This window comes from Oncorhynchus clarkii, chromosome 4 (assembly GCF_045791955.1).
Source record: "Oncorhynchus clarkii lewisi isolate Uvic-CL-2024 chromosome 4, UVic_Ocla_1.0, whole genome shotgun sequence".
Lineage (NCBI taxonomy): Eukaryota > Metazoa > Chordata > Actinopteri > Salmoniformes > Salmonidae > Oncorhynchus > Oncorhynchus clarkii.
Genome location: NC_092150.1, coordinates 17,168,887 through 17,183,833, shown reverse-complemented (window position 1 = coordinate 17,183,833; position 14,947 = coordinate 17,168,887). Strand labels below are relative to the sequence as shown.

Below are 14,947 nucleotides of genomic sequence, written 5' to 3'. Positions count from 1 at the left end.
GGAGACCTCCCGCCCTGCCACAAAGATAGCTAATAATTTAATCTGTAAACACAGCCATATGGAAGACGTGCTCATGCTTGGAATGCCAACATGCAACAAGTGGTATTATAAACAGTGAGTTCCTCAGGTCTGCTAAGACTATGCTGGGACCCCATTAACTCCCTCCAGCATGAACAATCAGACAACAATCCCCCTGTACTGATGAAACCAAGAGGCATGGTGGGCAGCCCCGGGGTGCAGCGGTGCGGGTCGACTGAGGGATTGGAGGGGTGAAAGAGGTTAACTGAGCCACAGTGTGGTCATCTGTCTGCGCCTGTGTGGTACAGAGGGGGTTTACTTTAATCAGGGAGAGAGAAGGAGCGCAATGCCTCCAAATCATGCATCACATCCGTAACGAGCGAGAGGCTGTCAAAGGCTTCACAGATAGTTACGAGCAGATTCGCCCCGCGCATTGTGACTCACGGCTTCTGCAGTTTCCTGCACTTTGCTATCAAAAGGGGGCCACTAAATTACAGTTGGAGTTGCATCTGCAGCTGGTTTGCTGTCCAGACACAGGCACAGGCCTCTGACTGGAAACAGAACCAGAGGAAAACAACGGCTTGTTTACCATTTCTTACCTTCATCTTTGGCTGCAAAACGGTGCAACACTGATTCAGGAGCAGGCGCATCTAAACTTAAACAGATAATGTCAGGTTAAACAGTGGGGTTTCATAACTTAGGTACAGCGAGAACTTGACGCCCGTGTTTACAAACCCAATTATCATGCTATCAGAATACATGCTATTTCATTAACTCATTTGAACTCCACTTAGTTCCCTTTAGCCTTAATTAACCCTAACCGGTCCAGTGATGACCTCTGGCTTATTTGGGTTTCTTCTGAACCTCCCTGTTTCCAACTTATCCAGGACTCTGAACAAAATAGGCACTGTGTTGCCATGACAACCATGATGAGACAAGGTGTGTGTCTCTTTGAGTGGCAGGGGATGAGGTTGGGTGGCTCATCAAGTTAAGTTCAGAGAAGTAGAAAGTTCCACTGGATGAATATTACACAGAGTTGTCTCCCTGGCCTCAGTTTGCCCCGTATTTACATTATTAAAATGAGACGGGCAGACAGGGAGGTGACAGGTGGCACAAGAGGGAAATCAGGGCCCTGTCAGAACTGTCACTAGCTCCACTGGCCAAAGGGCCCTGACCCCAATCCAATCCACTGCAGGGGAGGAGAGAGAGAGGAGGGGGAATGGGGCTGGCATCTAGACCCTGTTGGCTCATCTCAGTCACCAAACACACATACACACATACACACATACACACACACATTCACATTCAACCAGCTCATGTTGCAGCCGCTGCAACTGTCACTGGCAAAGATGTGAATAAAGCCTGCAATTTTAAACACATCTAAATATTCTCTCTGGGGATGCCTTGCTACGGATGGATGCAGGTTTCAGGGGGTTTCATCACCTGTTCTCTGTGCCACGTTGTTAGCCGACTCCAAGTCTTCATGAGTCATAGTCATTTCTGAATAAATGCTTAGTTATCTGATAAATTAATGCATCGTCCCATATGAAAGTAATGTTACTTCCCTCTGTCTCATTCATAATATTCCGTCAGAATACGGTCTAGGCAGGAATCATTACTGTAACTGCTCAATGAGGTGCTGGCTTGTTTTGATTGAAGTCCTACTGATTGAGTGTACTTCCTTACTGCAGCTGTCTGTGGAGAAAGCCCTCTGACACTCCAATGCTTTGTTACCACCCGATGTGCTTTAATGAAGAGCATGAGCTCCGACATACACAGAGAGAGCGAGAGAGCGAGAGAGAGGGGGAGTCTGAATCTACTAAGGTAAAGTCTGGTTCTGATTAGGCATTAGTGGAAGGAAAGGCACATCTTTCTCTGTTTAGAGTCCACATCATGCTCCTACAATGGCACAAGAACAAACACTGCACATCCATTCTATAAAACACACACGTGCAAGTTCACAAAGAACTTTTACATGCTACTCACATCCTGCTCATGTTCACTTAGCTAAATGCTCCCTCAGATAAGAAACAGGTACAGGGGATGCGTATGTAATGCATTCCTACAGGAAAGTGAGGTGCAATGTCTAAACCTGATGGTATGCCAAACCTGGGGAGTTGCAGTTTTTACACTTTTACATTTGCATTCATTATCGACTTCCAGAAATGGCTAGGAAGGTTACAGTACATCAGACAGCGACTTTAGACCTGCTCGACTTTGGGTGGGCATACGAAACTATGTCAGGGGTATTCCTCCTATCTTGAATATTGTATCAATATTCTGGGCGTGGCCTAGGACTACAGAGGGGTCGGGGTTCACTCCTGTGATCTGTGAAATGTGCCAGAGTATGTCTCACACAGGAGGAGTTTGGGATTATTACCATTGATTCATACCAACAACCCCAGCACCACTGTATAATAATGAGTCATAGCGACATGGTGTAAAGACAAGGCCTAGTAGTAAAAATAGACCAATATGTCCATGTAAATCTGTCATTTCCAGTATATTTCACCGTGACACAATGTGACTTCCCTGTGGAGGTGTTGTAATTAGCCAGATATACACTCTATTACACACATAGTAGCAGTCAATGAAGTCTCTCTTTCAGTTGCCTGACAGCACGTTAAAATTTACTCCCAGCCATGCACGCAGGTTGTTGATGTGAGGGACTTGGGTCCAGAGAGCTTTCCACACAACGCCTCTCCTCCCTTCACAGACAGATGAGGCAAGGTGGGTGGGTCTCTCAGGCCGGGCACCAGACTACTGTAAGTAGGAAAGGGTGGGGAGGCGAAGGACCAGATTTACGTGAGTGTAGGGGCGCGTGGCATCCAAACCTTGCCCTATTTTATGGTTGCTTGTTGCTTAGTTTAATGATGCAATCCAGGAATATCTGTCTAAAGGGTGGGCAAGCTAGCCAACAATCTGCAGGTGTGCCGACTACGCATTCTTAAATGATATTGCTTTCTTCCTTTTACCATTTCTTACTCACATCCAGGACCCTGTGAATGCAGGTCAAATTTGTACACCTTTAAACTCTCCACTCAGGCATTACCTGATTTCAATGATGCCAAGTTGTGCCTATTTTTTGCTTAAAATATTTTTTTGCTATCTCCTCTTCTCTTCCAGGGCCAACAGCTCTTTCCAAGACAATGATGTGAGACTCATTATTCGAAAAGGTCAAAAGAAAACCATTAAAACTCTGACAGTTGGCCTGAGGGAGGGCCTGCCCTCGTCTTCCACCTCGCAGAGCCTCGCAGAGCCTCGCAGCGCCTCGCAGTGCCGGGGTTGAGTCCATGTCTCCCTCTCCATGTTATGGAGCGGACTGATTTAAGCCGAAAACTGAGTGCTGGTGACAATATTTCCTTTGGCAGATGATGATTCAAAACATACTGTATGGTGCTGCTGCCTGAATACGACTGGCTGACTGGCAGTTCCCAGCTGATATAATGAATACTTACTTTACGCCTTTCACAAAAACCCCTCTAATAATAACAGTGCTAATGACCTCTCATTGAGGAAAACGCTGAGCTCTACTCCCCTCTAAAAAGTAACAGTCCGTGTAAAACACTGCAATGCCCACTGTAATCTATTGTAGGTCATTAAAATGATGTATACGCAGGGAAAATCATTTAGGGAGCATGGTTTGGACTCTATTAGCGAGAGTATATTAGTCAAGGTAGCCAGCAGACAGAGCTGAATAACATAAGACAAGAGCTGAATAAACATCAGACCGATATTAATAACGTCAGACGGAGCTGAATAACGTCAGACGGAGCTGAATAAGGTCAGACGGAGCTGAATAAGGTCAGACGGAGCTGAATAACGTCAGACAGAGCTGAATAACATCAGACAGAGCTGAATATGGTCAGACGGAGCTGAATAAGGTCAGACGGAGCTGAATAACATCAGACGGAGCTGAATAAGGTCAGACGGAGCTGAATAAGGTCAGACGGAGCTGAATAACATCAGACAGAGCTGAATAACGTCAGACGGAGCTGAATAACGTCAGGGGGAGCTGAATAACATCAGACTGAGCTGAATAACGTCAGACGGAGCTGATTAAGGTCAGACGGAGCTGAATAAGGTCAGGGGGAGCTGAATAACATCAGACAGAGTTGAATAAGGTCAGACAGAGCTGAATAACGTCAGACGGAGCTGAATAACATCAGACTGAGCTGAATAAGGTCAGACGGAGATGAATAACGTCAGGGGGAGCTGAATAACATCAGGGGGAGCTGAATAAGGTCAGACGGAGATGAATAACGTCAGACGGAGATGAATAAGGTCAGACGGAGATGAATAAGGTCAGACGGAGATGAATAACGTCAGACGGAGATGAATAATGTCAGACGGAGATGAATAACGTCAGACGGAGCTGAATAACGTCAGACGGAGATGAATAAGGTCAGACGGAGTTGAATAATGTCAGACGGAGCTGAATAACATCAGACAGAGCTGAATGAGGTCAGGGGGAGCTGAATAGCGTCAAGGGGAACAGGTTTTTTCTGGAATCAAGAACACTTGATGACTTGTCTTGCTGTATCTTTCATTTATAGGCTGTCAAACTATGTAATTGTTTCAGTTCTCTGCAATGAATTCTCTCCAAGGTCTATAATGTGTTAAGCTCTTATTCCCCTCATCATTAAAACAGCCATTCAAATGGAAACCCTCTTAACATCATTTACTCAAGTCTTTTGAAGAGGGTTCCTTATTGGCAATGAGATCGTCTCCTTTTTGTACTCTTTCAAATCCACAGGATGTACAAAAGGTAGGATGTAAAAAGGAGTTTGCTCTTGGAGCCAAAGTCAGACTCAATAAACCCAGTGATGAACTCAGTACGTAACAGAAAGGAGCTGAGGCCAGACTGCGGTTGTTAGCTGCTAATTGCCCAAAAAGCCTGGCCATTCATGATATCAAACTCCGGTGTTAGAAGGTAGTGAGGTTAGACTAATTAGTGCCACTGCCACACGTTTCCCGCAACATTCCCAGGGTGTGTGTGTGTGTGTGTGTACAGTTTTTTTGTTGTTGCTTTTTGCCTCCCAATACCAGGAACCGCTGGCAAGAGATCGATTTGTATAGTTTCCCACTCGGACCAGGGCCGCTGTCCTTATTCGGAAGGATTAAAGCGGCAGGATTCGTGGGATTTTCCCCTCCTGTTGGCACCATGATTCTCTACGAAGCCCCTTAGACTCTTTGAAGGGAACCTTGCACAACGTCTAATGAGCAATGGGAAGGACTCCAGCTCTCCTACCTTTTAAATGTCCACCACAATACTAAGCAGAGCACACCCCGGCCCTCTCATACCCTCATTAACATGTGTGAACTCCTTATTCAAAACAGCCTGTCCTTACTTTAGCCAGGTGCTTCCCTCTTTAGCTTTTTCTCAATGATTTTGATCCAGTCACACATCTAAGTCCGTCTGACTTCTCTTAGCGTTAATGGTGAGTCATGAGGAGGAGTTAGACAGAATATAACTTTCTCACGCCTTCAGAAGGGCTAACTAAATACCCAGAGCATAGTGTAATGTCTAACAAGTGAATGTTTATGGCCAAAGCAAGGAAATACAAACATGTTATACAATACATTTGGAAATAGGGAAATAAACAAGTCATTCAGTCAATGGTTGGGATTCCTGCCTTGGTTCAGTATCAGGAACATCGTCAATAAGGAAAAATAATCACAATTAAAAACTCAGGTGTCCACACTACCTTCATGTTTATACCAATGATAGGTCAGTTTTACTGCCCTCTCTCTCTCAAGACCCCTTGACTGTTCCACATTTTCTTATGTTACAGCCTTATTCTAAAATATATATTTTTAAACTAATCTAGTTACACACAATACCCCATAATGACAAAGTAAAAACAGGTTTTTAGATTTTTTTTGCAAATGCATAGAAAAAAAACTATGAAATATCACATCTACGTAAGTGTTCAGGCCCTTTAATCAGTACTTTGTTGAAGCACCTTTGGCAGCGAAAACAGCCTCGAGTCTTCTTGGGTATGACGCTACAAGCTTGGCTCATCTGTATTTGGGGAGTTTCTCCCATTCTTCTCTGTAGATCCTCTCAAGCCCTGTCAGATTAGATGAGGAGCGTCGCTGCACATCTATTTTCAGGTCTCTCCAGAGATGTTCAATCGGGTTCAAGTCCAGGCTGGCTGGGCCAATCAAGGGCATGCAGAGACTTGTCCCGAAGCCCCTCCTATGTTTTCTTGGCTGTGTGCTTAGGGTTGTTGTCCTGTTGGAATGTGAGTCTTCACCCCAGTCTGAGGTCCTGAGTGCTCTGGAGCAGGTTTCCATCAAGGATCTCTCTGTACTTTGCTCTGTTCATCTTTCCCTCAATCCTGACTAGTCTCCCAGTCCCTGCCACTGAAAAACATCCCCACAGCACGATGCTGCTACCACCATGTTTTACCGTAGGGATGGTTTGCCAGGTGATGAGCGGTGCCTGGTTTCCTCCAGACTTGACACTTGGCATTCAAGCCAACGAGTTCAATCTTGGTTTCATCAGACCTGAGAATCTTGTGACCATTGGGTTCTTGGTCATTGTCAACTGTGGGACCTTATAAAGACAGTTGTGTGCCTTTCCAAGTCATGTCCAATCAATTGAATTTACCACAGGTGGACTCCAATCAAGTTCTAGAAACATCTCAAGGATGATCATTGGGAACAGGATGCACCTGAGCTCAATTTCGAATCTCATAGCATAGTGTCTGAATACTTATGTAAATAAGGTATCTGTTTTTTATGTTTAATACATTTGCTAACATTTCTGAAAACCTGTTTTTGCTTTGTCATTATGGGGTATTGTGTGTAGATTGATGAGCATGTTTTTTAAATGTAATACATTTTAGAATAAGGCTGCAACATAACAAAATGTGGAAAAACATTCTCTGAATGCACTGTGTACATATATATATATTTTTATATATATTTCTGTCTCTTTCTCTTTCTATTTCTTTCTCTCTCTCTTTCTATTTATCTCTCCATCTCTCTCCCTCTTTCTCTCTTGCTCTCTCTCGCTTTCTAAAAAGGAGATCACTATCTTATAGCTACAATTAACAGAAACAAACTGGCATTTTAGAGACTAAGCATAAAATATTTTTAAGGTCTTACAAGCAGCATATAATTTGCACAATAATTTATCCTGTCCATTCAAATGTGCCCAATTCCTGTTCAACCCAGTCCTTCTCTGGTCGGTGAGTGACAGTTTCCCCTCTCTCAAAAGGGTTTAAATCATTTCCACATCCTATTCTGAAGGGGTGGAAGATTTTCTTCCCTTGGGCCCAGTCCAAGTCAAATACTCATGAACTCATTGCAAAGGAAAAGTCTTACATCAAACAGTGAGATGTTGCAAAGCTAAGCTCAAGGGAAATGTGGTAAACAGGACACACGTCCTCCCAGTGAAAATGGCACAGATGAAGAAAGATAAAACAGCAAATTGACAAATAGCGAAGCAGGCATCTTTTAATGTAAGTGACTTCTCTGATTATACTTGTCGCAGGGCCTTATTTCCTCAGGTTGAACGCGGTGTCATAGCCTGGAGGTCGCTCAATGGTTTGATGCCTTTAGCCACACCCTTCAATTCAACAGTGGGTCCTTTTCAAGTGAGATGTGAAAATGTCTCATACATTGGCATACTTGCCAACTATATTTCATAGGGAACTGACCTGAGAAAAAAGGAAAAAGTAAGAAAACAAGGTTGGCCAAGCATAATCATCCCGTGTGTATTTTGACCTGGACTAAGGCTGTCCGCGGGACATCAAACATTGTGTTGGGATTTTATTGGTCCCTAACAGGGTTCTCCCTATTCAGTGATTGGCTGCTGTGGTTTATCGTGTGGAAGATGGTCCAGCCTCGACAGCTGTTGTGCTCTTCTTAATTAGTAAGAGTTGACCCATGACCTGGGACAGGATATGATGAGTAATGACTTTTAGAGCTTTTGTAAACACTTTGATTTGTTTGGCCCTTGGATCATTGTACCTTCACCATTTACTAAAAAGAAAAACATGTTGAACCCCAATCAGTCAAAAATAAATCTCTCTCGTCTTATTATTATTTCAACACGCAACTTTAGTGCCTTGGTGACATGGTAGTTTGTAATCATATGAAGGCCTACTTGACCAGTGTGGTTTTTGCAAGCTTTCCACCATTGGCTCGGTTTGGCAGGCACTTTATCATGGCTGATGGGTATCTAGATCATTTGTTTTATAAATACTGTGCTGTGGCCTGTGGGGATTAGGTCTGGCTGCGACAATAACAGGTTTCAGGAATTGAGACATGACCTGTGTGCTCAAAAGCATCAGGACAGAACAGGATGCTACTGTATAAGACAGAACTGCACCTTTGAAATGCTAAAAAAAAATATGCAATTGATATCTGGCCCACAAATAATGTCCAGACCAGCACAAGTGTTACATTTCAATATATACCACAGATCATTCAGTCATTCAGCGTAATATTCCACTGCGGGACCCTAAGAACCTCACTGTAGAGGGGCAGTATCATATTGTATCTCAACATAAATATGAGAACACAAATCACAGCATCTATCCGGGTATAATGCACAGTTGAATTATTGGAAATTATATCCCAACCATTTTGATTTTGGACTATCACACCCTTGCTCACCCTTTTCTCTCAGACTGTGCTCCCTGACCTCTTTAACCCCACTTTCTCTGTCTCTCTCTTTCTAAACAGAGAAAGATGTGCCTTTCCTTCCACTAATGCCTAATCAGAACCAGACTTTACCTTAGTAGATTGAGATCTCTCTCTCTCTCAATTCAATTCAAGGGGCTTTATTCTCTCTCTCTCTCTCTCTCTCTCTCTCTCTCTCTCTCTCTCTCTCTCTCTCTCTCTCTCTCTCTCTCTCTCTCTCTCTCTCTCTCTCTCTCTCTCTCTCTCTCTCTCTCTCTCTCTCTCTCTCTCTCTCTCTCTCTCTCTCTCTCTCTCTCTCTCTCTCTCTCTCTCTCTCTCTCTCTCTCTCTCTCTCTCTCTCTCTCTCTCTCTCTCTCTCTCTCTCTCTCTCTCTCTCTCTCTCTCTCTCAGGCCCAGCCTCTTCCTTCAGCTGTTCCATACTCTGGTCCACTGGGATTGATACAATATTTTCCAACCTCAATTAGCAGAGGGCCCGTTGACTAATTCCAACTGTTTTTACACCTGAGAGGTTGGGAGCAGGGGCTGGAAAAACTGAGTGAGGCAAGGGTGTAGCAGGGCAGTCGGGGCAATGTAGCCGTGTTGACAGACCGCAACACAGAGAACAAGGAGGGTCCTCGCACTGGACAGCATTCAGGGCTCTGCTGAGCTGTGCTTCCCCACTCACACCAGCAACATTAAAACATGTGGGAAGGAGCAAGGGGTCTGCAGCGGGTGAGAGGTGTGTGTGTGTGTGTGTGTGTGTGTGTGTGTGTGTGTGTGTGTGTGTGTGTGTGTGTGTGGGGACATGTTTAACTATTCTTGTGGGGACCAGAAGGCCCCACAACAACACTAAACAGACAAACATTTCACCAACTGGGGAGATTTTGTTAGTCCCCACAAGGTCAAATACTATTTCTAGGGGGTTTAGGGTTAAGGTTATAATTCGTATTTGGGTTAGAATTACATTAAGTGTTAGGGTTAGGAGCTAGGTTTAGGGTAAGGGTAAGAGTACGGGTTAGGGTTAGGAGCTAGGTTTAGGGTAAGGGTAAGAGTACGGGTTAGGGTTAAGAGCTAGGTTTAGGGTAAGGGTAAGAGTACGGGTTAGGGTTAGGAGCTAGGTTTAGGGTAAGGGTAAGAGTACGGGTTAGGGTTAGGAGCTAGGTTTAGGGTAAGGGTAAGAGTACGGGTTAGGGTTAGGAGCTAGGTTTAGGGTAAGGGTAAGAGTACGGGTTAGGGTTAGGAGCTAGGTTTAGGGTAAGGGTAAGAGTACGGGTTAGGGTTAGGAGCTAGGTTTAGGGTAAGGGTAAGAGTACGGGTTAGGGAAAATACTATTTTGAATGGGACTGAATTGTCTCCCCACAAGGTTAGCTGTACAAGACTGTGTGTGTGTGTGTTTGTGTGTGTTTGTGTGTGTGTGTGTGTGTGTGTGTGTGTGTGTGTGTGTGTGTGTGTGTGTGTGTGTGTGTGTGTTTTGTGTGTGCGTGTGCTCATATGTGATGTGTTCACAGAATTTGGTTACATTACATCTATGTTTGGATAATAAAGTAGTTGCTGTTTCTTTATGTTTTATTAGACACTTGATGCATTTTTGTCAACTCAACACAAACATCTACTGTGCCAGCCAAGCCACTTCAAACTCAACACAAACATCTACTGTGCCAGCCAAGCCACTTCAAACTCAACACAAACATCTACTGTGCCAGCCAAGCCACTTCAAACTCAACACAAACATCTACTGTGCCAGCCAAGCCACTTCAAACTCAACAGAAACATCTACTGTGCCAGCCAAGCCACTTCAAACTCAACAGAAACATCTACTGTGCCAGCCAAGCCACTTCAAACTCAACACAAACATCTACTGTGCCAGCCAAGCCACTTCAAACTCAACAGAAACATCTACTGTGCCAGCCAAGCCACTTCAAACTCAACACAAACATCTACTGTGCCAGCCAAGCCACTTCAAACTCAACACAAACATCTACTGTGCCAGCCAAGCCACTTCAAACTCAACAGAAACATCTACTGTGCCAGCCAAGCCACTTCAAACTCAACAGAAACATCTACTGTGCCAGCCAAGCCACTTCAAACTCAACACAAACATCTACTGTGCCAGCCAAGCCACTTCAAACTCAACACAAACATCTACTGTGCCAGCCAAGCCACTTCAAACTCAACACAAACATCTACTGTGCCAGCCAAGCCACTTCAAACTCAACACAAACATCTACTGTGCCAGCCAAGCCACTTCAAACTCAACAGAAACATCTACTGTGCCAGCCAAGCCACTTCAAACTCAACACAAACATCTACTGTGCCAGCCAAGCCACTTCAAACTCAACACAAACATCTACTGTGCCAGCCAAGCCACTTCAAACTCAACAGAAACATCTACTGTGCCAGCCAAGCCACTTCAAACTCAACACAAACATCTACTGTGCCAGCCAAGCCACTTCAAACTCAACACAAACATCTACTGTGCCAGCCAAGCCACTTAAAGATATGTGCCCTCTTTTCACCGAGACAGTCGTACTAAGGCTGCAGTCTTGTGTCTGTGTCAATGGAAGCTCATTAAAAATGCAGAGCTCCCTCTCTAATCTAAAGCATAGTGACCATATCAATATCAAGGAATTCTCTAGGTGCAATGACCTGTGGTAACACAGAACCCAAACTGGACCTCAGAATAGCCCAGGCCATATCGTCTCATTGTGAGGTATGACCACATCACGACCATAAGGTCCATTTCACTCATTTCAAGGCCGAATGACCACTGGTTTGGCAGGGTGCAGCTTTAGGGGTGCAGGCAGGTACACACCCTCACTGTGCTGTAGTGTTCATAGAGAACCATTCTTTCCAGGGCAGGAAATGAGAGGATGGTGGTTAAAGAGTATGAGAGCATTGCATTTGGGGGCTGCACATTTTCATGGGGAACCAGTCTTTACAACTGACTAAGCACTTCTGACAAGACCACGGAAAGACACAAATCTCCCAATCCAGATGCATCACTTTTGCTGTTTTCCAGCATGAACAAGCTTCATGTAGCTGCAGTCCTCTTAAGAACTTGCATTGTGATGCCAATTCCTGATTTCCGCTCCTGCTCCAATCTGATTTAAAAATGTCAAACATAAACACGACCTGAGAGAGTAACGTTTTCTGATTATGTCTGACATCTAAACCACCTTCATAAAAATGTAAATCCCCATTTGAGGGAAAACAAACACCAGCACAATTTTGAATTGTGATAATTCAAGTCAATGTGAATGGATGTCGTGTGTGTGAGGTATAAAACTGTCTGCCAGACGAGAAGTCTACTCGCCCCGGCAGGTTAACAAATGTCACCGACTGTTAAAAAGCTGTACACAGTGGCAGACTGACTCGGCAGTCCTTGCTGTTACCTCGGTAGCATGGAAAGCCCCCGATTCAGCCACTTGTGTAAAAAGGCATTAACGACTAAATACATAAATAGAACCGCCAAAGGCATAAACCTCTCAAGGCTGTCCAGTAGCCACTGGGAGGTCAGTTCATGACCAGAGACAACTCATCTGTCCTGGTCAACCATCTGAAAGACACCATTGATGGAGATTGTGGAGTGAGTGACACCTATGCCCAGTGCACTGCTCTCCTCTCAAGTGTCCTTACTACTAACATCAGATACAGTGCAATCTAATCTGGGGGATCTTAACATACTGAGATGAGATAATAGCAGCTGTTGAAAGAGCTGATCTGTTCAAGGCATTTTTTGGAAGATCATTGATTGATAGGTGTGTGTGTGTAAGAAGACTTTACACTTTGCATGGGTATGTAGAAATTCTCTGAGTGTCTACAGTAAATTAAACAGTGCTGGTGAGCCCAATGCACTTGTTGTACGTTGAAGTTAAGCCAGCTCTCTGGTCTAGTCTGAAGTTTTCACACACACGTGATCTTTGTTGGCGGTTGTTTCTGGGTCTGTACTTAACAGTTTATATCACAGAGGCTCCAAATTATCCTGACAATTCCACTAACGAGCGCTCAACAAAATCGGTGAGAAAACTGTGAGAAATAGAAAATTGCTGCCCCTTGAACCAGAGGACTTTCAACACAGTTTTGACAAGTTAATCCCCTGTGATATTGAAGCTTTTTTCCCAAGCCCAGTTTGCATGACCAACTGATGCATAATGTCTTTCTTCAAGTCTGCCTTGCTGTAAACACAGTGCCGGGGTTCCCATGAGGTGTGTTGCTCCACACTGGGTATTCCCAGTTTACCTAGCAACGCCTCCCGCTCCAAACACAACATAAATAGGAGTGACAGGCTGATACAAACCAGTGAAACCCCTATGAACCACTATAAAAGTAGCAAGATAAGAGAGTTCACACCACCATAAAATATAATATAGTGTCATAGGCATCCCGCCACTCCTCCATCACATAGCAGAGATAGAGAGGGGAGATAGTGCCAGCTTACTCACTTTCAGCGTAGTTTTTCCGTCTGGTGCCGTCCACCTTGCCCGTTTTGTCGATACAGAGAAATAACTTGTTGGCGGAGTAGAGCCGCCGTAGTCGGACATCGCCCTCTAGGTGATTGTAACTGCGTGTGTGCCGCTCCAGTGTCCATGAGCAGTTAATGCCCCTCGCCAGTACTTGGAGGGGCTCATGCCCTACCCCAGGTGGGCAGCCCCCCAGAGCCGTGCCAGCCACCAGGAGCAGGGTGAGGCACAGCAGGCTGAGGGAGGCAGCGCTGGGCAGGGGCGGAAGCCCGGCGTGGGCAGTGCCAATGGCAGCGAGGTCAGGACCGAGTCCGGCGACGGGTGGCATCCATCTGCACATGGTGGATCAGACTCCCAAGGTGCACCTTGCACAGGCAGTAGGCATGCTGGCTGGCTGGAGACCCAGGCTGTGTGGTCCAGTCGAGTGGTCTCTCTCTCTCTCTGAAGGTGGAAAGGGGTGGTGATCAAGCAGGCAGCAGACCCTGTCACTGAGGACCAGTCAGCAAAGCAAAGAGGAACCTGGGCTTCTAACCAGCCCTCTGTCACAGATAACTTTGTCTCTTTACTTGTCTGTCTGATGATAAACTCCTATTTCTCTCTCAGCCTCTATTTACTCACTCTGTCCCTTAAAATTATTTATTTCGTAATTCCATTGCCAAAAGTAATCTGTTATTTTCTGTTGTTTTCCTTGTTCTGTTCCTTTTGGCTTGTGTCCTTCTTTCCAGCTGCAGAGTCAATCAGTGTCCTGTCCTGCGATGTGTGCACCTTGCGATGCTCCTCTCTCCAGCTGGACTGGAATACAGTGCTTGTCTGGCTGAGAATGACTTGAGTGAGGGAGAGTGAGTGACTGTGTGTAAGTGTGTGTAAAAGTGCAATAGGGAGAGCGAGTCACAGAAAGAATGTGTGTGTGTGTAGAGAGAGAGGAGAGAGAGAGAGAAACAGAGAGGGAGACAGAGGGAGAGAGTGTGTGTGTATGTCTGTGTATATGTGAGTGAGAGAGGCAGAGTAAGGGGAAGGTAGAGTGAGAGAGAGAGTGAGGGGAAGGGAGAATGAGAGGGACAGTGTGTGTATGAGGAAGAGAGAAAGAGACAACAGCTACTGAGTGTGAGAGGCAGTCAGTGAGTGAGAGAGGCAGTCAGTGAGTGAGAGAGGCAGTCAGTGAAAGAGGCAGTCAGTGAGTGAGAGAGGCAGTCAGTGAGAGAGGCAGTCAGTCAGTGAGAGAGGCAGTCAGTGAGAGAGGCAGTCAGTGAGTGAGAGAGGCAGTCAGTGAGTGAGAGAGGCAGTCAGTGAGTGAGAGAGGCAGTCAGTGAGAGAGGCAGTCAGTGAGTGAGAGAGGCAGTCAGTGAGTGAGAGAGGCAGTCAGTGAGAGACGCAGTCAGTGAGTGAGAGAAGCAGTCAGTGAGTGAGAGAGGCAGTCGGTGAGTGAGAGAGGCAGCCGGTGAGTGAGAGAGGCAGTCGGTGAGTGAGAGAGGCAGTCAGTGAGAGAAGCAGTCAGTGAGTGAGAGAGGCAGTCAGTGAGTGAGAGAGGCAGTTGGTGAGTGAGAGAGGCAGTCATTGAGTGAGAGAGGCAGGCGGTGAGTGAGAGAGGCAGTCAGTGAGTGAGAGAGGCAGTCAGTGAGTGAGAGAGTAAGTGAGTGAAAGTGTGTCTGGTCTGTCTGCCTGTATGAAGCAGTGAAGCAGTAAATGAATGTCTCCACTCTCTCCTGTGTGGAAGGGGAGGCTTGGGCTTGTCCTGCATTTTATCCTGGGCAGGGCTTGCATCTGGGGAGTTGAAAGGAGAGGGGTGGGGCCACAATCATTGATAACTATTTGAAATAAACGAGAGAGGCTTT

At 45.4% G+C, this 14,947-nt stretch overlaps 1 protein-coding gene across 1 annotated transcript in view; it reads right to left on the bottom strand.

Annotated features, from left to right (window-relative positions):
• Window positions 1-13,455, bottom strand: part of LOC139407591 (fibroblast growth factor 22-like) — a 29,498-nt gene extending 16,043 nt beyond the window's left edge. Inside the window, exon 1 of the mRNA XM_071151417.1 lies at window positions 13,098-13,455. Within this exon, the coding sequence (XP_071007518.1) occupies window positions 13,098-13,455 (358 nt within the window). The remainder of the gene's footprint in view (window positions 1-13,097) is intronic.
• Window positions 13,456-14,947: the final 1,492 nt, after the last annotated feature.